Source organism: Nomascus leucogenys, chromosome 17, assembly GCF_006542625.1.
Source record: "Nomascus leucogenys isolate Asia chromosome 17, Asia_NLE_v1, whole genome shotgun sequence".
NCBI lineage: Eukaryota > Metazoa > Chordata > Mammalia > Primates > Hylobatidae > Nomascus > Nomascus leucogenys.
The window spans coordinates 56,933,708-56,961,397 of record NC_044397.1 but is presented as its reverse complement, the minus strand read 5'-3'; the positions used below and the strand labels follow the sequence as shown (position 1 = coordinate 56,961,397).

Sequence of the window (27,690 nt, the reverse complement as noted above, 5' to 3'; positions counted from 1 at the left end):
TCAAGTGCCTTGCTGTATTTCAACATGACCCAGAAATTGTACATTCCATTGAGCTGAGTTTGTTGCATGTCCACATCAAGGTGCATGGAAGGCTGAGAAATATCTTGATCTGAATGCCCATTAACCCACCTAGGAGACTGCTTTATGACTGTTCTCCAATAATATAAATAACACATGCTTCCTGTAGAGTATTTGGATAATGCAAAATGGTAAAATAAGTAAAGAAAATCCATCATTAATTTCATTTTTGAGATATTGACAGTCATATTTTTTTGTGTGTTTTTCTTCCTAGGTAGTTTTTTTTAACATACCTGTACAATTCTCTGAATACGCATTGTTATTTTACCATTGCTATACTATGAACTTTCCTCCATGTGATTAATTGACTTTGGTGAACCTCATTTTAATAGCTAACACATGGATGAACTCTTACGTATATGAGTGATACATTCTCCTACTGTGAAACATTTACCTGTTTCCAGATGTTTACTATTATAAATAAGTTGTTACATGCATTTATATTTTCAGTGTTTTCTAGGGTAAGTTCTTAGGAAAGGAATTACTGCCAAATTGGTGTTTAGAAAGTTATGCCAATTTTTACTCCCACCAGCAATATATGAGATGACATATTTAGAATTACTGAGAAAATGGCCTTAACTTTCTGGATATTTTTTTTTATTTGAGAACTCATTGTTTTTGAAGTGACGATTGGAAATAAAAAACCCTTGTTTTTCTCTACAATACACAAAAGTACACATGAACACTTTTCCAGCAAGAAAATATTTTAAAATCAATTGATTTAATGGTTTATATTTTATAATTTGTTGGTATGTTTATTACCCACAAGCAGTTCTTTGAATGGTCTCTGCATGTTATTTACCCTTTTTTCTCTATTATATTTTTATTATTTTGTTTTAAACTAACATATATGAGTTCTTTATAGTAAGTATATCAACCTCTACCCAGTATGTCTATTGGAATATTTTTCTTTCTTTTTTTTGAGACGGAGTCTCGCTCTTCTCACCCAGGCTAGAGTGCAGTGGCAAAATCTTGGCTCACTGTGACCTTCACCTCCCAGGTTCAAGCGATTCTCCTGCCTCAGCCTCTTGAGTAGCTGGGATTACAGGTGCCCCTACCACGCCTGGCTAAATTTTTGTACTTTTAGAAGAGACAAAGTTTCATCATGTTGGCCAGGCTGGTCTTGAGCTCCTGACCTGAGGTGATCCACCCACCTCGGCCTCCCAAACTGCTGGGATTACAGGCGTGAGCCACCACGCCTGGCTGGAATTTTTTAATGCTAGTTTGCTGTGTTAAGACACAACGACTACAAACCCCTTAATAGCTTCTTCCATTGCTTTTCTGCTTAGAAAATATCTTCCCGTATTCAAATCATTATGTATATAAGATAGTAACATCTTGTTTGGGGCTCTCTTATCTTGTTTTAATGACATCTGCCTTGTAATTCTTTAGTGTATTACCGAATTGCAATTATTTTAGTTATATAGAAAATATTTATGTTTTCTGGAGCAAGTCTTCTTTCATAATTCTTCTTTCATGATTCCTCTTTCATTATTTTTCTTCCTTTCACTAAGTAATTTTAAAGATATACTTTATAATTATTTAAAAATTTTCTCATGGGAGTGATAAATGTAAAATTTTGATTAGATTTACTATATCTGTATTATAATATATTTTAATTATTATAATAATATAATTATAGATTACCAATTTTGTAACATATTTCAAATTGAAATGTCAAAATATAATTTAAATTATAATTACACATTAAAATGTTATTTATGGTATTATATTTTATATTATACACTATATTAAAATAGAACTTATTTATATTTTACATATAATTAATTTACCTATGTTTTATGTTTACACTTAAGGTAATATTTAATATTTATACTAACATACTAATATTATTTTATATTGCACTAATTTTCATATTATAACAGTTTTTCCATTTTCAAAATATCCATTCTTTTCCTTTCTTCCATGCCTCCTTCCATTGATTCAATATTTCATTTGTGCCTATTAGGCTTTCTTGTTTCTTTTCATAAAACATTCACATTGCTTTGTTAAGATTATTCTTATTTTGTATTTTTGTACTATTGCTAAATGCTTCTCTTCTATATATTTTATAGCTGGTCTTCCTGGTATAAGAAAATACTGATTTTTTGTTAATTGTACAATTGGCTGTCTACATAAAACCTTATTGTTTTCAAAAGCTTTTTATTTGGTTAACATGAGATTTCTGTATAAAAAAATTAAGTAATTTGCCCTAATGGTATCTTGTCTCTTTTTTGTCTTGAAAAGTTTGACTCAACCCTCCCCTCTTCAGGAAATGGCTCATTTTTGTCTCTTTTCCTTCCTCACAGCATGGAGGAGTGTGAGGCTCTTTGCACAAGACTGGCCATAATGGTTAATGGCAGTTTCAAATGTCTTGGTTCTCCTCAGCACATCAAAAATAGGTGCGTTGAAGTTCTCCTTTTGCTTAAATATTTACTATGAAATCAATAGCATGATGCAGAGTTATGACTGGAGATGCTTTAGAGGCAAGTATGTTCCAATTACCTGCTGGCATAAAATAGGAGGTGAAGGCTCTGAGGGGATAAAATACTGTGGCTAGTAAGTCAAACACATAGCAACTCCCAAACACAGTCTAGTGTTCTCCCTGTAAGGGAGACATTTTGCTTTTCTCTTGCCAGGAGGACATTGCTCCCTCATTGTAGTGACATTGGTAAGGGTGAGAATAAGATTGCGGAGTCAAGATGATGACAGGACACAAAATGTCCTCTTTACATACAAAGTGCCTTATGAAAAGGCTGTACTGACATGTCCCTCATCTGCAGTGAATCAAAGTTCCCATTTTATCCTACCAAACACTATCCTTTTGAAAAAGACCATCAGTTTATAAGGGTAGGAGAGGGTTGTTATGGTTGCTTTCCATTTGGATTATGAAAGACTAAAGACTTCTTTCCTGTGCTCATTGATCCTTTATATTTCTTCCTGGTTAATTCTCTTCATGTATTTTCTTCATTTCCTTTTTGGAATCTTAATAATTTTGTTATCAATTTGTGTGAGCATTGTTACATCCTGGTATAACATTAAAAAAAAATTAAAGTTGTCTAAATACATGTCTAATTTTCCTTTGATTTGTTTAACCTGTCATTCTTATGCAGAATAATCTATTCATTTTTGTTGATAAATCTCTTATTTTCATTTATTCAGTGTTTTTAAGGTTAGGAATCTTAAGCAGAGATTTGGTAAATAGTCATATGTAAATTTTAAATACTTTTAATTTATGGAGAAAATAGCTGATGCTCAGGATTGAGATGACATAGTAGGGGGTGAGTGTCCATTTTTAGAGTTAGGCACTGCTGGGATGGTCAACTTCACAGTTGCTTGCTGCTTCGGGTCAACCACTGGTCAGATGCACCTACTGGAAACTATTCTCGGTATGTACTCTGCCCATCTTTAATAAGTATCATCAAAAGAAAAATAATATTTCATGCTCTCGAACCTTTATGAATGCCTACATAAAGTTTTATAACCCATTCCTGATTGTTGGGTGATTTATGTCTGATTTATGTTTACAAAAGTTTCCCGCAAAAGCCAGCAGGACGAAGCACATGGGGATAGGTTTTCTCTAGCTGTTGCTTTCTATATACTGGAAAATCTGTGCCTACTTCAGAGTTTGGGTTCCCATAATGTGATATATGGGTTGAGCATGAATTGTTAGTGGATATGAACTGTAGGACTATATTAAACAAGAAATGGCTTGTGGGTTATTCACTGAAACATCAAACTTAATAAAATTTAAAAAATAATTTGTGGCCAGGTATGGTGGCTCACACCTGTAATTCTAACACTTTGGGAGGATGGAGTGGGAGGATCACTTGAGGCCCAGAGTTTGAGACCAGCCTGGGCAACATAGTGAGACCTCATTCCTACAAAACATTTTTTAAAAATTGATTTTAAAAAATTATGTCCAAGTGTGGTGGGGTGCATCTGTAGTGCTAGCTACTTAGGAGGTAGGAGGATCAGTTGTGTCCAAGAGATCGAGGCTGCAGTAAGCCATGATTGTGCCACTACACTCCAGCCTGCATTATAGAGTCTGAAAAAAATTAAAAAGTCAGTAAAATAAAATAAAATAATTTGTAAAGTGCTTATTCTCCTATAACTATAAACCTATAATAAACAAACACATGATGATGCCTGTTTCCATAATATTGAGATAAAGAATAAAGGATTGATCATGACATAGATGGTAACGATAACTAGATTTTTCATAAACTTCGGCATCCATACCTGGGAGTCAGCAACATCAGAACCCATTTCTCTGACGTGGAGGTGTTGAGATGGATGAGAGAACTTGTAGCGGGGCTCCTTCCTCCTCCTCTCCATCCCTTTCTTTCCATGAACATGAATTGTTAGGAACATGAGTAAGGAAGAGTAGGGTCTGGGTGTGGGAAGAGATTCTGAGGAGATAACTCAGGAGAAGGCGAGAGTTTTGGAGAGAAGATTTTGGCTGAATTTGGGCAGGGATCTGGGTGTCAGGATTTCCCCGTGGAGAGGCAGGAGGCTGGTGAGGAGGGTCCCAGGCTTGGGCTGGGAGACATCTGCCCAGAGGGAGAACAGAAGAGAGGAGCTACAGAAATCCCACAGAGGCAGGACCCCGAGGGCAGGGCTTGGGCCTCAGAGACCAGCTCCCCCTGGGAGGGGCAGGTACAACAAGAGCCTGCAATGAGAGCCTAGTGGAGTGAAGCCAGGGGAGCACAAGGGTTTAGCCACCTTTAGCTTCTGAATTGCAGTGCTGACCTTGACCTCATGGACAGTCGGGAACCCTCAAACTTCAGTGCAGGTCTCAGCAAATTCACCTGTGACAGGAAGCTGAGGCTTGCACCTGCTATGGCAGTTCACTCGGACAAAGCAGCCATTTGTCAGGGTGAAGCGGGGAAAGTGGAAAAGGAATGTAAGGATCAGAAAAATGAGGAGCCACAGAAATATAGAGGGAAGAATGTCCATGGCAAGTAGGGACAGATACATGAGAGGAAAAAACAAAATGGAAAGTGAAGTGAAATTTCCCAAACCAAAGAACTTTTCCCACCTCACTCTCTGCCCCAGGCACAGCCCCCAGAGAAGTGGGGCCTCAGATGAGAAACAGCTCTTCCATGGGACTTCAGACCCCACCTGGGCTCCCTGAGTTCATCCCACCTTCCTGAGCCTGGGGAGCAAGACCCAAGCACAGGGATCACTTTCTACCCCAATCTGCGGGTGGCACTATCTTTCCTTCCCACCCTCTATCGGTTCAGTCAGCCCCATAAATCCATGCCTGACTCTGCTCCGATTCTCTTCTTTCCTGCTGTGCTCATTTGAGTTGCTTTCTCAGGTCCTAAGCAAAATCTTGGTACTTGCACTTCACCACCAGAGAAGGGTTTCTGCAGAGGACACCAAATCCCATTCCCATGCTCCTAACAGAGCATTAACACCTCAGCATCCTGCTTCATGCCTGGACTGACCTCATCCTTAGCCCACTGTTTTAAAATATAGTGTGTTAATAGAAAAATTGAAGTACAATAGGGCCAACAGATCAGGAGACGACCGTCTTTGAAAACACCACGTATTACAGTTTCCAATAATAGGGGCATGGCACACAGGGCCCCATGAGGGAGCATCAGGTCAGCCAGGCGGCAGAAGGCAGCTGGAAGGAAACATGATCAAGGGCCTTTTTTGTGGTTTCTATTGGAAGAAAAAGGTGAAATAGGGCAAGCAAGCCTGGGATCTGCTAGTTTGAATAACTTTAGTGGGCTGTGAGCATAGGGGTTGTCCCTAGTTGTCTAGTACCTGTCCCTGGGGTGCCTGGGGTAGGTGGATTGTGGCTTATAATATGAGAGCCCCTTAGAGGAGGTGTTTGAGATGATGCTTGCTCTGGGTCAGTTGGTTTGTATTTGAAAAAATGAATTTATTTGCAAGTTGTTTACTATCTTTAGGAATTGGCTAGCTCTGGGAGGGGCAGTTCTTCCAGATTCAGCAAGTCCCCACATTTTCAAAGTATTATAATACAGAAGATAATAGGCATGTTTAACACACCCACTCCAGGACTCAATGAGGCTGAGTGGAGCCATAAGTGCAGGGCCAATCACATTATCCCTGCCTGGAGGAAGCCAGGCTTGCCCATTTTGCAGAGGAAGGCAGGGAGCTCTGGCTTTGCCAAGGGTTCTGAAGTCCCCCTTCTCTTCCTTGGTACAGACTTTTGTTCTTCCTGGGAATCTTTAATAGCTTGTTTCAGAGCTATTATCTACATAGTGAATTTCCAAACACTTTGAGGTTATAGAGTTGTATTAAAAAGCAAGTTCCTTGGACCCCTGATCTATGGATAACCTAAAGCTCTGTGTGACCGGTCTGCACCAATCATCCATGGAGAAGGGCCTCTGAGAAAAAAAAATGCAATAGGCCACTATCTAGTGTGTATGTCTATCCATTGATAGCAAGTTGTTATGTTAACTGTGATGTTGTTTCTTACCTGAGTCACAATTTAAGAAAAGTCAATCAATATTAGATCTTTTGCTGGTAAAATTGAGGCTGTTTGCTTCTGACATTTAATATTTCTTTAACAAATGTTTATTGAAACCCAGCAAGGGGATGCAGAGGTAGGTCTGATGCAGTTTATGCCTGCTTTGGTACTCACAAGTGCAGAGAGTGAGTCCGGCACATGCCTAGTGACATCACAAGGCCTAACAGGGCACGCAACATAGAAAAGGTATCAACTAGAATGTTCCGTGAAAGGGCCATATATGCCAAGTGGCCTCCAAACCCAGGAAAAGCCGAGAAATCAAAGAAGGAGGAAGACACATCCAGTTTGTTGGTGAAGGGCAATTTCCTGGGGGCGCTTATGAATGGAAGTGTGGTCTTGGGAAGCAGCAAGACAGGTAGAGCTCTGCAACATTACTCCCCAGACCCAGGGCTCTTATATCATAGGGAAAGGGCACTTACCCTAGAGAGACAATTGAAGACACCCCTCCATAACAGGCAAGAGTGCTTCATGCGTCATGGGCTATCATTTATGCAATAACATAAGGGTCGCCTTGATCTATAGGTGGGAGCACTTGTTCTTACAGGAAGGACAGGAAGTGAAGTAGGAATCAGGAGGCATTCATGGGCCTAGGCTAACCAGAAGTCAACGTGGTAGATTAGCATCCATGATGGAGTCACTTTTGTCTCCACATGGAGCCCTGAGGAGGAGGAGGAGGCCTTTTTTCGTTTGAGGAAATAGGGAAATGTCTTAGACCTGAAAGTACAGGTAAAATTTGGTTAAAAGGGGATTTAATTCTAGATTGTATTTAGTGATAAAAACATCACTACGGAATTGGAATTTGAGAGCAAGTAAGAGGGACAGAAATATACCAGTCAACATGAAAAATAAAGAAAATCCTCAGGCTAAGTAAAAGCAGCATGACTATTTTAAATATTCCTTGAGCAACCCTCGGCTTCGTGGTCTTAACTTCGTTTCTGCAGCTCAGCACTGTTTCATTTCAGGTTGGATAATTCTTGGTTGTGGGAGGTTGTCCTGGGCATGTAAGATGTTTAGCATTATCCCTGGCCTGTGCAGCACCCTCACCCCAATTGTGACAACTAAAAATATCTCTTGACATTGGCAAATGTCTTTTGGGCAGCAAATTGTCCTGGTTGAGAACCACTGTCTCAGCTGTTACTTTGTCGTATGTCCCCAGAGACATGGAACATACTGGGAAACCTAGTTAAAATAATAGACCAGATTCCAAAAACATTAGGTAGTCAACCCTGCCTTTCCTATGGCCAGATCTGAAACGTGTTCTGCTCAGTGGCTAAGAGGAGGCAGATGTATGAAGTAGGAATATGTCAGCAAATGGGCACAAGGATGGGTAGAGGGCGTTGCACACAGGGCATTGTCTTCCCAGAGGCAAACCCTCTGGGCTGTGGAGTGATCTCATTTTGCAGAAGTCTAAGATCCATGGGAAAGGAGTGCCCTCTTCTCCTTTCAGTCTCAGTACAGCTCCAGTATGAGATGGATGAAGTCGTAGTGGAAAGCCATAGTGGAAAGCCTGAGAGGAGCTGCAACTCTGCAGGCCAGCGTCACTCAGGTGCTTTCTCATGCTTCTCTAAATACATCCCTACCCCCATCTCAGTGTCTGTTCTCACTTGAACACCTTGCTTGGACCACTCCCCATCACTGATTACACAATACTCCCACCCACAGACACCCAGGATGATTCTTCCTTTTTCCTTGAGACTTCTCTGGCTTTTTCAATGCTTGGCATTTTCTTCCCTTTGCTTGTGTTTTTTTCTTTATAGCAATAATCTTTTCCTCTTATTTGGCATAAGTTTGCATCTGCCTGCCAAAAGATCTGTTTGTAGAGTGTTTAATATCCACAATCTTACCTTGTTCCAATTCAGTGTTCTCCTCCTGGAGAGCACAGACTTCGTCTTCTATCAGTCCTACTCTTGCGATATGCTCACGCATCCATGTGATTTAGGTGATAAAATCTGAGGGCAATGTCAACCAGCCCAGTCCTGGAGGTCTTGGTGTCTGAAAACCCAGGGGTACCAAAATAAAGAGGATATGTGTGGTCCTGAAATGCTTAGGTTTTAGTTCACCAGGAGGTTTAATACTGCCAGATTCTACATTCATTATTTACTAAATTGGTGTCCTATGCTCTTCTCAAGCTCTAGATCTTCTTGTTATAGTTCCCTAAATTACCTTTTTGATACTTCTAAGTAAACAATGCTTTTAACTTGAGATTGGTATTCCAATGTATTTCTAAACTGCTGTATGTGTTCATAAGTTAAGAACTAACCAAATTAAAGTTTAAAGAATCGTGTCTATGGTTTATCACTTCAACAAAATAAGCCAACAATGGATTTCTATTAGTGAGATTTAGTTAAAAGGATTTTCCTGGCTCTAGTTTGGGACCTCATCATGCTCTTCCTGGCTTCAGCCAACACCAACTGCCCCAATCCTGAGTCTGGTGCAGGTGGAAATATTTGTTCAAAATTGGTAACTGATTTCCCAGAAGGACAGACAGCATCTAGAGTATAGAATTTCGGGGACCCAACCTCATAGGGAAAAGTGGATTTGCTCCCTCCCTGGTCATTTTGACCTCATTCCAGTGCTTCCCTTCTTCTCTCCCACCCTTGTGACCCTCTGGCCTATTTCAACTGGAGAAATCATCAAGACCCTCCCTGTCCCCTCTCCAGCCTGCAGGACTCTTGCTAAGCCTGCAAGGTCATCACAGAGTGCTCCTCAGATGCATTCTTCAGCTGTCCTTCCTGTGGCATTACCAAAACATACCCTCTAAGGATTATTATTACTTGTTCTTTCTGCAGACCCTTCTCTCCCCTAATCCATTCTCTACTTCTCAGTTTCTTCAGCCTGGACCCAGTTTACACCTGGGCTACACCTGTGCCATTTTCCTCTTGGAGTGGAAGGGGTTAGAATGCTGCTGGATGTTGTCCTCCCTTTGGGCTCAATAAACTCCTGGAAAATTCTCTTCTCCCCTTTTACTCCCTGGCAAAGGAAAATCTACCCCTTATAAAATCTGTAGAGTGTGTCCTAATGCGCAATCCTGGACCATCTCTTAGTGATGATATGTCCCCTTGTCTTGCATCACTATATTCCCTTCTTCTTGCCCTTCTAGCCTATAGATATTCCCCTTTCCTAATTGTCCTCATCCTCATCTTTTATCTCTTTTATCTTCACCATTTATTATAGTCTCTTACCTACTGCTCTGAGCAAGGTATATAGATTATCTAGAAAGCTGGATAATAATATTGAGAACTAATTCTTATATAGTGCTTACTGTATGCCAGCTCTAAGTGCTTTATACACAGGAATCAATTTATTCCTCATGACAGTCCTACAAAGTAGCTGTTATTATTACCCTTCATCTAATAGGCATAAAAAAGTAGTCGTAGAAAGGTTGAATGACTTTTCCAGGATTACCATCTAGTAAGTAGAGGGACTGAGATTTGAACCCCAGCATTCTGGTGCTACTTTGCTCTATGATGCATCGTCTCATGATTGTCCACATTTAACAAATGAAAGAAGTGAGCCTCCTACCTGTGTTGGAGCTGCCTTTCAACTGCAGCCAGTCTGACTCCAAGCTTGCAGGCCTGGTCACCATTTCCGCTTCCTTCCTGCTGGAGCACTTCCCAGAGCCATAAGCATGAATGTGCAAACTCTCGCTGCATCTTCAATGGCATCTGCACCAGCAACTCTCTCTTGTTGACATGCCTTTTGGCAAAATTTTAATATCTTTTCCATTCCTATTGAGACCTCATCATCCTACTCATTTAATAAGTAATTTCTAATTTCCTGAGAGACACCTCTTGTCAGCTAGCTTTTTGATGGGCTTTCACAAAGTTTTTATTTCTTCATTATTCTTTTCTTTCTTTGTATCTATGTCTGAGAAAGAAATCTGCTTCTTTATTGAGTGTTTTTATTCTGTTTGATGATAACATGATTGATTTCTCTTGGGATACCTTCTGTCAGTGGTTTTATTCTGCTTTATATCCTTGATCTTTTCACAGTCAAGAGCAGTTAATAACAGAACATCAACCACATTGACTTAACCTATTCATCGTTATTTGTGGTAAGAATCCAGAGGTAACTGGTTATTGGCGTTCCTTAAGAAGTCCCAGGCCTGACAGTGTGGGTGTTCCCAAAGTGGCTGCTGTAGCTCCACCCAATATATCTATGTTCTAGGCAACAACAAAGAAAAGCAGAGAAAAGCAAAAAGAGCACATGCCAACTGTCTGTTCCCTCTTAAAGTAGCTTTCTGTCAGAGTCCCACTCAGCAACTTGTACTTAGGTTTATTTGTCACCCCAGCTACAAAGAAGTCTAAGAAATGTAGACTCTAGCTGGGCACTTTGCTACTTAAATAAGGTTAGGTTTCTGTTCCCGAGGAAGATAGGGATCATGGATGTGGACTGGGAAGCCTGCAGCCTCACTTATTCACCTGACTGGATTCTTTTCCTCCGTTGAGGGTAGGTCATTAGGTTGAGCAGCTGAGCTGAACGGACTCTTGGGCTTTTGATTTAAGATTGTCATATGCTATGAAAGAGCACTATATGTAATAAAGATTCATGAATTTATGTGTGAGCACATGATCGAGTGTGTGTGTGTGTGTGTGTGTAAGGGGTGTGTGTGTGTGTGTGTGTAAGGGGTGTGTGTGTGTGTGTGGCTCAGTTAACAACAGAGCAGAGCTGGAATGGAGTGGCACTCACCTAATAGCCACAGGTGGCTAAAACTATCCTTTTGGGCACTGATGTTTTGTCCCAGGCAATTAGGGATGCATCCTCAAATCCTCTGCTTGTCATAAATTGAGCACATAGTGGTGCCCTGGTAGCTAGCTGCCTTTGTACCTGCAGACACTGAGCATATTCGTAACTTACCTGGAGGGAACCATTAACAGCTGTATGCCGCACCTATTTGCTTTTCTCCTCCCTTGAACCTGATTGACATAGGAGGCTTAAGTCTGACTTGGTAAAAACACTCCTGTCATGGAGAGGAAATAAAGCATGCTTCTGAAGCACAGAGTTTACAATTTGAAATACTCCAGGCCAATTTATGATTTTGGGGTGAGGGAGGATAAAGGTTGTTTATTTTGTTGTTGTTGTTGTTGTTTTCTTTCTTTCTTTTTTTTTTTTTTTTTTTGACAGAGTTTTGCTCTTCTTGCCCAGGCTTGAGTGCAAGTGCAATGACGCGATCTCGGCTCACTGCAACCTCTGTCTCCCGGGTTCAAGCGATTCTCCTGCCTTAGCCTCCCAAGTAGCTGGGATTACAGGCATACACCACCATGCCCAGCTAATTTTGTATTTTTAGTAGAGATGGGGTTTCACCATGTTGATCGGGCAGGTCTTGAACTCCTGACCTCAGGTGATCTGCTCGCCTCAGTCTCCCAAAGGGCTGGGATTACAGGTGTGACTCAAGGCACCCAGCCTGTTTGTTTGTTTTTCTTTCTTTCTTTCTTATTTTTTATAAACAAAACACAGCTTCAAATGATTTAAAGAAAATTGTTAAGATTATGAGAATTTACATTTCCTTGTGTTATCAACTGTAAACTTTGAGAACCAAGAATAAAAGTAGAATAAACTTCAAAGGATCCCATCATAGATGTGTTGTATAGCCATCTAAGTTAAAATATAAATAATAGTGTAGAAGGGTTTGTTTGTGGATTTTTTCCCTAAAATAATGAAAGGAGGCAGAATGTTGTTTGAGCTCTCAAGCTACCACTGTCTGAGTAGCTGCAAATTAATGTATCACCTTATGTGACACCATATGCTTTAGTGTGGCAAATTTGACTTAATATATTTATAAACCATTACTATAATCATAACATCTCAGATTAAGATTGCATCACCACATAATGAAGTGGATCATTTAAAAGTGAAATAGATAATTCAGTATGTTTATGTCATTTTCACAAATGGGGAAGGAAGTTTGTACGTGAGCACATAAAATAATTTCTGCCATGATGTGGAACTATGGAATGATGTGCTACTGAGTTATATTTTTCTACATTTTACTTTAGTTTAAAGCATCATATAATTCACCTGCTGCTACTAACCACTGAATTAATTCTCTTTACTAGAAATGATTTTATTAAGAGAGATAGTGCACCTCCATATCCTCAGCATGTTTCACCTCACCTGCTGTGTGTAATTTGTCATCTCATTTGTTGTCACAACATCATGTTGTATGAACACAGCATTGCTCTGACATAATTAGCTGGGAAGAGTTTCTGATTCTCATGCCATTCTCATGCTGGGCATTTTGGTTAGCTGCCTCTGGTCTTGGAAATTCAGGTCATGAACAGTATCACCCAGAGCTGTCACTTTACCAAAAGTAAACATTCAACATTCATTTTCTAATATTTTCTGTAAGAATAAACAGAATGCTTTTCACTCACAATGAAGATGGAAAATAGAAGTGTTGGAGATATTTTTAGATGGGTGAAGTTGTTGGGGACTCAGACTCACATCATGAGTCCTGTTCATTCATACACATTTACTGAGTAACCACTTTATTAGAGATGATGAAAATGTGATTCCTAATCTCAATAAACTCGGCATAGTGTAGAGGCAGAAACATAACAATGAATGCAACACAATGTGATAATTGTTCTAAGAGACTGGTGAATGAAATGCTGTGTCGTGCACCTCAGTTTAAACCTGCAAACATTACTGAATGTTTACATAGTGCCAGGGTCTTGGGATTGAGTGGGAAATAAGGCATGAGCCCTGTAAGAACTGGGCTAGACACTCAAATAAAAAAATTATGTAAGAAAGACCATTTAGCGTGACAAGAAGGTTTCAAAGCCCATGGGGTAGGAGTTAGGAGGAGGAAGAATGCACACACATTGTTTTAGGGGAAGGATTGGCACAGGTGGTTTTATGGGTGAGGAGGAATTTAAACCACGTGTATGCTTAGCCAGCTAATCAACTATGAATGCATTAGAGGTAGTGGCACAGAGATGAACAATGCAAACCATGTTTGAAATAGCTTGACTGCAAGTGGAATACAGGTGGAATTGTGCAGCATAAACTTGAAGAGAATCTTTGGGACCAAAGCATGGGGAATATTAATTCTAAGGTAAAAAAATGGCAAAATAATGGAGGAACAAAGGGAAGCAAAAAGAAACAGGAGAATAACTGGCCTATTAAACAGAAATTTTTGTTCTCTAGTAGGAAGTTAAATAAGACAAACTGAAGTTAACTGGTGACCAAGCACATGGAGAAGGCAGCATGGGTGCAGGAGACGTTGGAGAACACGATAATAGAACTTTACAGCTGGCTGATCTGAGCTTGAGAAAAGGAGGTGCCTTCGGGTTTGGGACATGGAAAGATAGTGATGTCTTTAGAGAAACAGAAGTTGGGTGGGCTGTGAGGGTGAGGAGGATTCTGGGTGTTGAGTATGTTCCTAGGGTCGCGCTGATGGGCTGTTTGGAGAATTCCTATGAAGAAGGGCTGTTGATACTCATGTCCTTTTTGCTATGGCAAGAAGCAGGAGAGAAAACTTAAAGTTGGGGGTGATTATTGCATACGGTTGAGATGGAGGAATAAGTAGCTGAACTCATCACAGCTTTGAAGCAATATTTATAAGCTCTGAAGTAAAGTGAGCTGAGCTCAGATTCATGCTGCTGCATTTATTTTAATTATTACTAAACATAGGCAATTTGCCAAATGCTTTCTGTGCATGGTCTTATTTAATCTTTATTACATAATGGCTATTATTGTACCCACTTCACAATAAAGAAACCGAGACCTAAAGAATTTAAGCAGTTGGCCCCAAAACAGAGTTAATATTGAGAAAAGCAGTTTTCAAACTCAATTTCTTGACTCTAAGTTTCTTATTCTTTCCAGACCACTTCAATAGTCTCAACCAACTTTATGTATAACTGACTAAAGAACAAAACTTTGCTTCAAGTACATGTCGTGGACACCTGCGTGATGAAACCTACACACTTTACTCTTTGTTGAATTTACTTCCCGTGTATTTACCGAGAAAACAGACTATCTTCTTTTAAAAAGATGCACAGACTCCGCTTTGAAAGCCGGGTTTGATGAAATAAAAGATATTTAGAGTAAGACTCTTACTCACTTACTACGTATGTAACTTGCAAAAAGTTAACATCTCTGGAGGTAGTCTTTTTCTTCAGTGGAGATAATAATACGTATTTTATAGTATTTTGAAAAGAAATGGAGGAATATACCAATCATTTTCTCACCTGCGTTAATCCATTTGCTGTTACTATAACAGAATACCAGAGACTGGGTAGTTTATAAAGGGAAGAGGTTCATTTAGTTCAGAATTCTGGAGGCTAGGAAGTCCTAGATTTGGTGGCTGCCTCTGGTGGGCTTCTGGTGAGGGCCTAGTGCTCCTGGATAGCCTGGCAGAAGCACAGACGTATGAGTGCAAGCTAAAAGAGACAAGCACAAGGGGTCAAGCCTCCTATGTAACAACCCACTTTAGTGAGAACTAGCCCAGTTCCCTGAGAACTAACCCAGTCGCTAAAGAACAGCATTAATCCATTCATGGGGGAAGAGTCTCCATGACTCAAACACCTCCCACTTAGTCCTATGTCCCAATACTACCACATTGAGGAATTGAGGTTCCAATGCCTGAACTTCTGGGGGACACGCTCAAACCATAGCACTACTTGAGCATGCTATGCTTTCTCTTTCCCGCGCTGTAAAGTTCTTTCCCAAGAAAAACACATGACTAGTTCCTTCAGTTCTCTGCTCAACTGTCCCCTCTTCAGAGAGGTCTCCAGTGTAGATTGTAATTATTCATAGAAGCAGAAGAACATCTGGATGTTAGCTGACAACATGCCTACATAGGAATAAGACTGTTTTCCAGCTTTCCCTACAGCTACATGTGGCCAAAGAGTTATAGTAAGAAGAGATGTCCACAATGTCAGGGATATGAATTTGCAAGGAGGGACATCCCTGATTCTCCCCTTTCTTTCTTCCTTTTACTTTATGCACAGCTGATGGCTAGAGACGAAGCAGCCATCTTGAGCCATGAGGAAATCTTAGCAATGGAGAGACCTGTGAAGCTGAGCAATCATACAGAATGAGCCAAAGGAATGCTTTTTCTGCTCTGGCTGCCTGACTTCAGACTTTAAACATTAACATCCTTACTATTTTGGGCTTTCTGTCACTGTACATGAATCTGAATAGACTAATATTCCCGGTGACATATTAAATATAGCATTAATTTATTTACTTAGAGGTTATTGCCTACCTCTGCCCAGTAGAATGTAAAATTTCTGAGGGTAAAACCTTTTCTTCTGTTTACTTCTATATCCTTACCATTTGAAATAGTGCCAGGTACATAAATGTACTCAACATATTTGTTGAACAAATGAATGAATGTATTAATAATGAATGTAGAATTCCTAGTACATGGCAGCTTTTTGCTTAATGGGAATTCCCTTCAGAATGCTGCAACTAGACTCTAAAAGATGAATCAGATGAGGCCACTCAAACATTCAGCTTCTGCTTACCTTAATGAACAACAACCACTACTAAGAACAATAACCGACCCGTTTGATGGAGACTTTACTCTGATCCCATTTATCTTTAGGCAAGGTGAAGCCTGCTTTCTCTCAAAACAGTCTGCATTATTCATGATTAGTTTGCTGCTTTTCGAAACTGGACTCTGTCTGCCTTTGGCATCTCCACTAACAGAAACTATCAGGTGTATGATTCAGGCCTAATTGCTGCCATGGCCGTGGCAATATTGTGCTGTCACCTTCTCTGCTGGACAGCCAGACTTAGTGCTGGTGTACACCGGCTTGCCAAGAATTAATGTACATTGCAGACAGCAAAAATATGTCATTCTAGAATCCAGCTGTACACTATGGGATTATGAATTCCTACTATAAATACAGCGTAGGCACAAGAAAACATAGCCTAACCAAGGAAATGGATTTCTTTATTCCAGGTTTAAAATGTATCAGGATTCAGATTTGGGAGAAGCTTTACTTACTCTGAGTTCAAACTATCAGCCTAAAATGCATGTGTGTGTGTGTGTGTGTATTTTTAAATGCACCAGCCCACAACATTTGTTTCATGGTTATCTTACAAATTTTATTTTTTCATTCCATTTTTATTTTTTTTTTAATTTTATTATTCTTATACTTTAAGTTTTAGGGTACATGTGCACAACGTGCACGTTTGTTACATATGTATCCATGTGCCATGTTGGTGTGCTGCACCCATTAACTCGTCATTTAGCATTAGGTATATCTCCTAATGCTATCCCTTCCCCCTCTCCCCACCCCACAACAGGCCCTGGTGTGTGATGTTCCCCTTCCTCTCCATGTGTTCTCATTGTTCAATTCCCACCTATGAGTGAGAACATGAGGTGTTTGGTTTTCTGTCCCTGCGATAGTTTGCTGAGAATGATGGTTTCCAGTTTCATCCATGTCCCTACAAAGGACATGAACTCATCATTTTTTATGGCTGCATAGTATTCCATGGTGTATATGTACCACATTTTCTTAATCCAGTCTATCGCTGTTGGACATTTAGGTTGGTTCCAAGTCTTTGCTATTGTGAATAGTGCCGCTATAAACATACGTGTGCATGTGTCTTTATAGCAGCATGACTTATAATCCTTTGGGTATATACCCAGTAATGGGATGGCTGGGTCAAATGGTATTTCTAGTTCTAGATCCCTGAGGAATCGCCACACTGACTTCCACAATGGTTTAACTAGTTTACAGTCCCACCAACAGTGTAAAAGTGTTCCTATTTCTCCACATGCTCTCCAGCACCTGTTGTTTCCTGACTTTTTAGTGATGGCCATTCTAACTGGTGTGAGATGATATCTCATTGTGGTTTTGATTTGCATTTCTCTGATGGCCAGTGATGATGAGCATTTTTCATGTGTTTTTTGGCTGCATAAATGTCTTCTTTTGAGAGGTGTCTATTCATATCCTTCGCCCACTTTTTGATGGAGTTGTTTTTTTCTTGTAAATTTGTTTGAGTTCATTGTAGATTCTGGATATTAGCCCTTTGTCAGATGAGTAGGTTGCGAAAATTTTCTCCCATTCTGTAGGTTGCCTGCTCACTCTGATGGTAGTTTCTTTTGCTGTGCAGAAGCTCTTTAGCTTAATTAGATCCTATTTGTCAATTTTGGCTTTTGTTGCCATTGCTTTTGGTGTTTTAGACATGAAGTCCTTGCCCATGCCTATGTCCTGAATGGTATTGCCTAGGTTTTCTTCTAGGGTTTTTATGGTTTTAGGTCTAACATATAAGTCTTTAATCCATCTTGAATTAATTTTTGTATAAGGTGTAAGGAAGGGATCCAGTTTCAGCTTTCTCCATATGGCTAGCCAGTTTTCCCAGCACCATTTATTAAACAGGGAATCCTTTCCCCATTTCTTGTTTTTGTCAGGTTTGTCAAAGATCAGATAGTTGTGGATATGCAGCATTATTTCTGAGGGCTCTGTTCTGTTCCATTGGTCTATGTCTCTGTTTTGGTACCAGTACCATGCTGTTTTGGTTACTGTAGCCTTGTAGTATAGTTTGAAGTCAGGTAGCGTGATGCCTCCATCTTTGTTCTTTTGGCTTAGGATTGACTTGGTGATGTGGCCTCTTTTTTGGTTCCATATGAACTTTAAAGTAGTATTTTCCAATTCTGTGAAGAAAGTCATTGGTAGCTTGATGGGGATGGCATTGAATCTATAAATTACCTTGGGCAATATGGCCATTTTCACCATATTGATTCTTCCTACCCATGAGCATGGAATGTTCTTCCATTTGTTTGTATCCTCTTTTATTTCATTGAGCAGTGGTTTGTAGTTCTCCTTGAAGAGGTCTTTCACATCTCTTGTAAGTTGGATTCCTAGGTATTTTATTCTCTTTGAAGCAATTGTGAATGGGAGTTCACTCATGATTTGGCTCTCTGTTTGTCTGTGATTGGTGTATAAGAATGCTTGTGATTTTTGCACATTGATTTTGTATCCTGAGACTGCTGAAGTTGCCTATCAGCTTGAGGAGATTTTGGGCTGAGATGATGGTGTTTTCTAGATATACAATCATGTCATCTGCGAACAGGGACAATTTGACTTCCTGTTTTCCTAATCGAATACCCTTTATTTCCTTCTCCTGCCTGATTGCCCTGGCCAGAACTTCCAACACTATGTTGAATAGGAGTGGTGAGAGAGGGCATCCCTGTCTTGTGCCCATTTTCAAAGGGAATGCTTCCAGTTTTTGCCCATTCAGTATGATATTGGCTGTGGGTTTGTCATAGATAGCTCTTATTATTTTGAGATACGTCCCATCAATACCTAATTGATTGAGAGTTTTTAGCATGAAGGTTGTTGAATTTTGTCAAAGGCCTTCTCTGCACCTGTTGAGATAATCATGTGGTTTTTGTCTTTGGTTCTGTTTATATGTTGGATTACATTTATTGATTTGCGTATGTTGAACCAGCCTTGTATGCCAGGGATGTAGCCCACTTGATCATGGTGGATAAGCTTTTTGATGTGCTGCTGGATTCGGTTTGCCAGTATTTTATTGAGGATTTTTGTATCGATGGTCATCAAGGATATTGGTCTAAAATTCTCTTTTTTGGTTGTGTCTCTGCCAGGCTTTGGTATCAGGATGATTCTGGCCACATAAAATGAGTTAGGGAGGATTCCCTCTTTTTCTATTGATTGGTATAGTTTCAGAAGGAATGGTACCAGCTCCTCTTTGTACCCCTGGTAGAATTTGGCTGTGAATCCATCTGGTCCTGGACTTTTTTTGGTTGGTAAGCTATTAATTATTGCCTCAATTTCAGAGCCTGTTATTGGTCTATTCAGAGATTCAACTTCTTCCTGGCTTAGTCTTGGGAGGATGTATGTGTCGAGGAATTTATCCATTTCTTCTAGATTTTCTAGTTTATTTGTGTAGAGGTGTTTATAGTATTCTCTGATGGTTGTTTGTATTTCTGTGGGATCAGTGGTGATATTCCCTTTATCACTTTTTATTGCATCTATTTGATTCTTCTGTCTTTTCTTCTTTATTAGTCTTGCTAGCAGTCTATCAATTTTGTTAATCTTTTCAAAAAACCAGCTCCTGGATTCATTGATTTTTTGAAGGGTTTTTTGTGTCTCTATTTCCTTCAGTTCTGCTCTGATTTTAGTTATTTCTTGCCTTCTGCTAGCTTTTGAATGTGTTTGCTCTTGCTTTTCTAGTTCTTTTAATTGTGATGTTAGGGTGCCAATTTTAGATCTTTCCTGCTTTCTCTTGTGGACATTTAGTGCTATAAATTTCCCTCTACACACTGCTTTGAATGTGTCCCAGAGATTCTGATATGTTGTGTCTTTGTTCTCGTTGGTTTCAAAGAACATCTTTATTTCTGCCTTCATTTCATTATTTACCCAGTAGTCCTTCAGGAGCAGGTTGTTCAGTTTCCATGTGGTTGAGCGGTTTTGAGTGAGTTTCTTAATCCTGAGTTCTAGTCTGATTGCACTGTGGTCTGAAAGACAGTTTGTTATAATTTCTGTTCTTTTACATTTGCTGAGGAGTGCTTTACTTCCAACTATGTGGTCAATTTTGGAGTAGGTGTGGTGTGGTGCTGAAAAAAATGTATATTCTGTTGATTTGGGGTGGAGAGTTCTGTAGATGTCTATTAGGTCCACTTGGTGCAGAGCTGAGTTCAATTCATGGGTATCCTTGTTAACTTTCTGTCTTGTTGATCTGTCTAATGTTGACAGTAGGGTGTTAAAGTGTCCCATTATTATTGTGTGGGAGTCTAAGTCTCTTTGTAGGTCACTCAGGACTTGCTTTATGAATCTGGGTGCTCCTGTGTTGGGTGCATATATATTTAGGATAGTTAGCTCTTCTTGTTGAATTGATCCCTTTACCATTATGTAATGGCCTTCTCTGTCCCTTTTGATCTTTGTTGGTTTAAAGTCTGTTTTATCAGAGACTAGGATTGCAACCCCTGCCTTTGTTTGTTTTCCATTTGCTTGGTAGATCTTCCTCCATCCCTTTATTTTGAGCCTATGTGTGTCTCTGCACGTGAGATGGGTTTCCCGAATACAGCACACTGATGGGTCTTGACTCTTTATCCAATTTGCCAGTCTGTGTCTTTTAATTGGAGCATTTAGCCCATTTACATTTAAGGTTAATATTGCCATGTGTGAATTTGATTCTTTCATTATGATGTTAGCTGGTTATTTTGCTCATTAGTTGATGCAGTTTCTTCCTAGCTTTGATGGTCTTTATAATTTGTCATGTTTTTGCAGTGGCTGGTACCGGTTGTTCCTTTCCATGTTTAGTGGTTCCTTCAGGAACTCTTTTAGGGCAGGCCTGGTGGTGACAAAATCTCTCAGCATTTGCTTGTGTGTAAAGTATTTTATTTCTCTTTCATTTATGAAGCTTAGTTTGATGGATATGAGATTCTGCATTGAAAATTCTTTTCTTTAAGAATGTTGAATGTTTGTCCCCACTCTCTTCTGGCTTGTAGAGTTTCTGCCAAGAGATCCACTGTTAGTCTGATGGGCTTCCCTTTGTATGTAACCCGACCTTTCTCTCTGGCTGCCCTTAACAATTTTTCCTTCATATCAACTTTGGTGAGTCTGACAATTATGTGTCTTGGAGTTGCTCTTCTCGAGGAGTATCTTTGTGGCGTTCTCTGTATTTCCTGAATTTGAATGTTGGCCTGCCTTGCTAGATTGGGGGAAGTTCTCTTGGATAATATCCTGCAGAGTGTTTTCCAACTTGGTTCCATTCTCCCCGTCACTTTCAGGTACACCAATCAGATGTAGATTTGGTCTTTTCACATAGTCCCATATTTCTTGGAGGCTTTGTTCGTTTCTTTTTATTCTTTTTTTCTCTAAACTTCTCTTCTCGCTTCATTTCATTGATTTCGTCGTCCATCACTGATACCCTTTCTTCCAGTTGATCTCATCGGCTACTGAGGCTTCTGCATTCGTCATGTAGCTCTCGTGCCTTGGTTTTCAGATCCATCAGGTCCTTTAAGGACTTCTCTGCATTGATTATTCTAGTTATACATTCGTCTAATTTTTTTTCAAAACTTTTAACTTCTTTGCCATTGGTTCGAATTTCCTCCTGTAGCTCAGAGAAGTTTGATCGTCTGAAGCCTTCTCTCAACTCGTCAAAGTCATTCTCTGTCCAGCTTTGTTCCATTGCTGGTAAGGAGCTGCGTTCATTTGGAGGAGGAGAGGCACTCTGATTTTTAGAGTTTCCAGTTTTTCTGCTCTGTTTTTTTTCCCATCTTTGTGGTTTTATCTACCTTTGGTCTTTGATGATGGTGACGTACACATGGGTTTTTCGTGTGGATGTCCTTTCTGTTTGTTAGTTTTCCTTCTACCAGACAGGACCCTCAGCTGCAGGTCTGTTGGAGTTTGCTAGAGGTCCACTCCAGACCCTGTTTGCCTGGGTATCAGCAGTGGTGGCTGCAGAACAGCGGATATTGGTGAACTGCAGATGCTGCTGCTTGATCGTTCCTCTGGAAGTTTTGTCTCAGAGGAGTACCCGGCCATGTGAGGTATCAGTTCACCCCTACTGGGGGGTACCTCCCAGTTAGGCTACTCGGGGGTCAGGGACCCACTTGAGGAGGCAGTCTGTCTGTTCTCAGATCTCAAGCTGCGTGCTGGGAGAACCACTACTCTCTTCAAAGCTCAGTTGGAAATGCAGAAATCACCCGTCTTCTGCGTTGCTCACGCTGGGAGCTGTAGAGCAGAGCTGTTCCTATTCGGCCATCTTGGCTCCTCCTTGGCAAACAGAGATAGTTTGACTTCCTCTTTTCTGATTTGAGTGCCCTTTACTTTTTTCTCTTGCCTGATTGCTTTGGCTAGGACTTCTGGCTGCCTAAGTCTTTGTAGGTCTAGAAGTACTTGTTTTATGCGTCTGGGTGCTCTTTGGCCATTTTTATATTGGTTTGTCTTTATTATTGAGTTGAGATCTGTATCTATATCTATATCTGTCTTCTGGATGCCAATATCTTATCAGTTGAATTTTTCCCTTTTTGTGGGCTGTCTTTTCACACTTTAGGTATTGCCCTTGAAAGCACAAACATGTTTAATTTTGATGATACTTAATCTTTTTTTTCTTTTGTTGTTTGTGGTTTTCATGTTATATCCAAGGATTCATTGCCAAATCCAAGGTCATGAAGATTTACCCCCAGATTTTTTTCTAAATGTTTTATAGTTTTAGCACTTACATTTAAGTCTCTGATTCATCTTTAGTAATTTTATTTTTGTATTAACTGTGTGTGAGGTAGGGTCCCAACTTCATTTACTTGCATGTGGTACTCACAATAGGATATACCTGTAGATCAGTGAAATAGAATTAAGAGTCCAGGAGTAAACCCTGGGCTTTATGGTCAACTGATTTTTGCAAGGATGCTAAGAACATTTGATGTTGAAAAGACTATTCAGACATTTGGTGTATGTGCTTGGCTGAGGAGCCAATGGGGTGAATAGGATTTTCGAATAGTCTCTTCAATGAGTAGTGCTGGGATAACTGGACAGTCACATGCAAAAGAATGAAGTTGGGCCCCTACCTCTCACACAGTTAGTAGAAAAAAATTACTGAAGGTGAATGAATGACTTAAATGTAAATGCTAAAACTGTAAAACTCTTAGAAAAAAACATAGGGGTTAATCTTCATGACCTTGAAATTGTCAGTGGATTCTCAGATATGACACCAAAAACACAACAAACAACAAAAGACAAAAAGTAAATTAATTGTCATCAAAATTAAAAATGTTTATGCTTTAAATGACACTATCAAAAGTGTGAAAATACAACAGAATGGGAAAAATTTACCTGATAAGAAATTGGCATCCATAAGATAGATAGCTGTAGATATGTATCTCAACTCAATAATAAAAAGATAAACCAATATGGAATGACCAAAGGCACCCAAATTCATAAAACAAGTACTTCTAGAACTATGAAAAGACTTAGACAGCCACATAGTAATATTGGGGGACTTCAACACCCCACTGACAGCATTAGACAGATAATTGAGGCAGAAAACTAACAAAGAAATTCTAGACTTAACTTTGACACTTGACAAATTGGACCTAATCAGCATCCACAGACTACTCATCAACCACAGAATGTACATTATTCTCATCTGCTCATGGAACATACTCTAAAATCAACCACATGCTCAGCCATAAAGCCAGCCTCAATAAATTCAAAAAATTGAAATCTTGAACCACAATGGAATATAAAAAATAAAAATCAGGCTGGGTGCAGTAGCTCACCCCTGTAATCCCAGCACTTTTGGAGGCTGAGGTGGGTGGATCTCTTGAGGCAAGGAGTTTGAGACCAGCCTGGCCAACATGTTGAAACTCTTTCACTACTAAAAAAAAAAAATACAAAAATTAGCTAGGTGTGGTGGCATGCACCTATAATCCCAGCTACTTGGGAGGTTGAGGCAGGAGAATCACCATAACCTGGGAGACAGAAATTGCAGTGAGCCAAGATTGCACTGCTGCACTCCAGTCTGGGTGACAGAGTGAGTGAGACACTTCTCTTTCATAGATAGATAGATAGATACATAGATAGATAGATACATAGATGACAGATAGATGTAAATAAAATTAAAATCAATACCAAGATTTCTCAAAACCACACAATTACATGGAAATTAAACAACTTGCTCCTGAATGACTTCTGGGTACACAAAAAAATTAATGACTTTTGAATGATAAACAAACTTTGCATTTCTAGAATAAGTCTCACTTGATCATGATGTTTAATTTTTTCAATATTATTGGATTTAATTTTCTAGTATTGTGTTGAGGATTTTTGTGTTCATATTCTTAAGAGATATTGGTCTGTAGTGTTCCTTTCTTTTGAGATTGTGTGTGTGTGATGTCTTTGGTTTTGGTATTGTGGTAATACTGGCCTCAAACAATGAGGTGGAAAGTGTTCCTCCACTTCCATTTTTTATTGGTATTATTTCTTAAAACATTTGGTTTACCAGTGAAACCATCAAGGATGGCTTGTTTTTGTAAGGTCAGCAGTAATGCTTTCTCTTTCATTTCTGATACTAGTAATTTGAATCGTCTCTCTTTTTTTCTTGGTCAATTATGCTAAATATTTATCAAATCTGTTGATTTTTTTCATAGCCATATTCCATATGGCATTTCAAACTTCCACAATCAACTTTAGTTTCATTTTTCTCTGTTGTTTTTATATTCTTGATTTTATCAATGTCCACTCTAACTTTATTATTTCCTGTCTTCTTGCTTTAGGTTTAGTTTGCTTTTCTTTTTCCAGTTTCTTAAGGTATACAGTTGAGTATTATTTTGTAATTTTTCTCATATTTTAATGTAAGTATTATTACCATGAGTGTTTCTCCAAGCACTGCTTTAGCTACATCTCATAAGCTTTGGAATGTTGTCCTTTCATTTCCATTCATCTCAAAGTGTTTTATAAAATAACTTCGGATTGCTTCTGCCTGGTTGTTTTACCCACACCCAGCTGGTAAGAGTCACTGATTGCTGTATTGTTTTCAACAATATCATGGGCATAAATTGTTCTACATATAAATCTCGTCAAATTTAGGCTCTGTTAAAGGACTCCTTCCTGAGATCAGTGTTTGAGATTTGTTTTAATCACAAATTTGCCACTGGGAGGGCTCCTTCTAGTCATCTCCCTGGTTCTCTCTGGTAAATTAGACAACCTATAGTTTAGCCTATATCTCCGATGAATCTATCAATCTCCCAATTGCCTTTCACCACAGCTTCCAGTTATTAAGAACACCCTTATGGTTGAACTTCTCCACATTTTGTTGCAAAAAAAAAAACAACAAAAGAAACTAAAAACAAAAACAACAAAACAGTCCCTTTGGGGATACATAAGCAGTTATCTGTTTATGGCTTGCTTCTTTAGAGGCAAGGAAACATACATGAGCCACATCTCTGGAGCTAGAAATGGGAACAATGTCATGTTTCTTTCTGAATGGCGCTCCCACTTTAGAAGCTGAGCACTCATTGGAGAGGGAGGGCAGTGACCTCAGATCCTCTTAGCTTCCTTCTCCCATTGTGGAAACCCCATACCATGGTATGAGGCAAGAACAAGGGGGACCCCAATATTCTCAGCAATGCTGTTCTTAATTTAAAGCCTCTGTCTAATGAGCCTTTGTCTAATGAGGTAGAGCTGGGTAAAAAAAGGGCACCATCACCTCTCATCTGTACTCACTGGCAGCTTAACCTCATGAACATGTAGCTGGGGCCAGGATGAGCGGGGAAGACAGCTCACTCACAGAGAGCTAAGGTGGGAGGGAGCCCTGTGTTCTTGAATGCAGCAGCCTGGAGTGGAGTTTCCATTTCCCTGAGCTGGGAGATAGGAGAAGATTAGATCTTGTTTTAAATGCCACAGACTATTACTGTTCTTACTCAGTTTTAGTAGACTTTCTTGAATAACTATATTTTTTATCTTGCTGTATACAGAAAAATACCATTTTGGAGACTTTACTGCTTTTTTAAAAATAATTTTCAGCATTCTTACTGGGAAATGAGTCTGCAGAACTCCTCATACTGTCCTGCTGGAAGTCTTGGCTAAATGCTTTCAAAGACATCTATTAATGTCTACTTAATGCCAGTATTGTACCTACACCTAAAGTGACTGTGCCCGTAAAATAGGGAGTCTAGGTCTATTGTTTTTGAGTCCAATTTTAACATCTATATTGACTTTTTACAGCCCCTGCTTTCTTCTCATTATTGTAAACATTTATAGTATTAATTTTATGGTGTACAGAGGCATATTTGAATGATTAAAGGGCAAGCACCAGCCTTTTGAGAAGATTTTATCAATCACTGCAGCACAATTGGTCACAAAGCAAGGAGTCAGCCGCCTCCCATATAGGCATCCCCCAACCATAACGTGGAGAAGCTGATCCCAGTTAGTACTTTCTTTGTTATAGCTCCTCTAGTTTGTAATTAGTGTTTGAAAGGATCCAGAGTAACATGGAAAAGATTCACTGTCTTGATTCACTTTCATAACTCAGCTGTCACTTGGGTCTTTCCTGCCCATGGGAGATTTAGGAAAATATGCCTGATTTCATGCTGGGGGTCCAGGACTCTTGTCTCAAGGGTTCTATGAACTCCTGGTGAGTTGGAGGCCTGTGTGCCCTGCCCTGTTTTTGAGCCTGTGCAGTCCTGCCTGGGCATGTGCTCCAGTGCCTGGGGAGCCAGCCACTTATCACCGCCCCCCCCATACACCCAAGTGTATCAATAATTCCATGAACTTAGTAATTTTCCAACATTTTTGAATGTGGGCCTGAAGAGAGAAGTAATTGGGGATCCCTGGGCTGTCCGTCCACCTAGCGCTTCCCTGCATCCTCAGCTGTTTCCCCTCTTGTGCCCCTGGCTGCCAGGGTGCTGTCCTTACTCAGGCATCCAGTTGGAAAGTTCCAGGCACATTTTGGCCCAGAGTCTCCTACCCAGAGCCTGGCTTATCAAAGCCTTTTCTTAACAATGGGAGGGAGGTTGCACCTTAAAGCAATTCTTCTCTGTTAAGGCAATTATGCATTTTTTTTCTTATTATTACATTATTTATTTAAGGGCTATATTACATGAGATCTGACTGGAGACCATAGAGGTTATTTGCAAAGCCTTTGAAAATGAACTCAGAAGAAGTTTAATCCACTCTCCCAAGGGAACCATGTCCCTACAAAAACTTAAAACTGCAGCAAAACAGAATAGAGAGGGTTTGCTTGGGTGCCTGCAGCAGAGCACCCCCTCCCTTATGGAAACACTTACAAAACTGCCATCTTTGCACAGATGGTGGCTGAGTGGGGTGCTGACTTTGAAGGCTCCCTGTTTTAATACTGGTGTTTTCCTCCTCAGGTCTCACCCACAAAGTACTGCAGGCTTCTCTATAGGCAGCACTCATCAAGCCAGAAAGTAGCTTGCCATGGCTTCTTCTATGGAGTATTTTCTTTATTATGTTCATAAAGCAAAAAAAAAAAAAAAAGAAAAAAAACAGAGAAAGAAAAGAAAATCAGGAAAAAAATGACTGCTTTAGCTCTCTTGGCCTCTCAAGGTGACTGGTGTGAGAACAGCTTGGTGGCTGAGGACAGAAAATCATGTATATAATTTATTTCATCAATAACGGAATTTTAGGCACTCCTCTATGCTCCAAGCAAAACTC

The 27,690-nt window shown here is 39.8% G+C and overlaps 1 protein-coding gene across 1 annotated transcript in view; it reads left to right on the top strand.

Moving 5' to 3' along the window:
- Positions 1–27,690, top strand: part of ABCA13 (ATP binding cassette subfamily A member 13) — a 489,071-nt gene that overhangs the window by 450,950 nt on the left and 10,431 nt on the right. Inside the window, exon 59 of the mRNA XM_030795834.1 lies at positions 2,388–2,480. Within this exon, the coding sequence (XP_030651694.1) occupies positions 2,388–2,480 (93 nt within the window). The remainder of the gene's footprint in view (positions 1–2,387; positions 2,481–27,690) is intronic.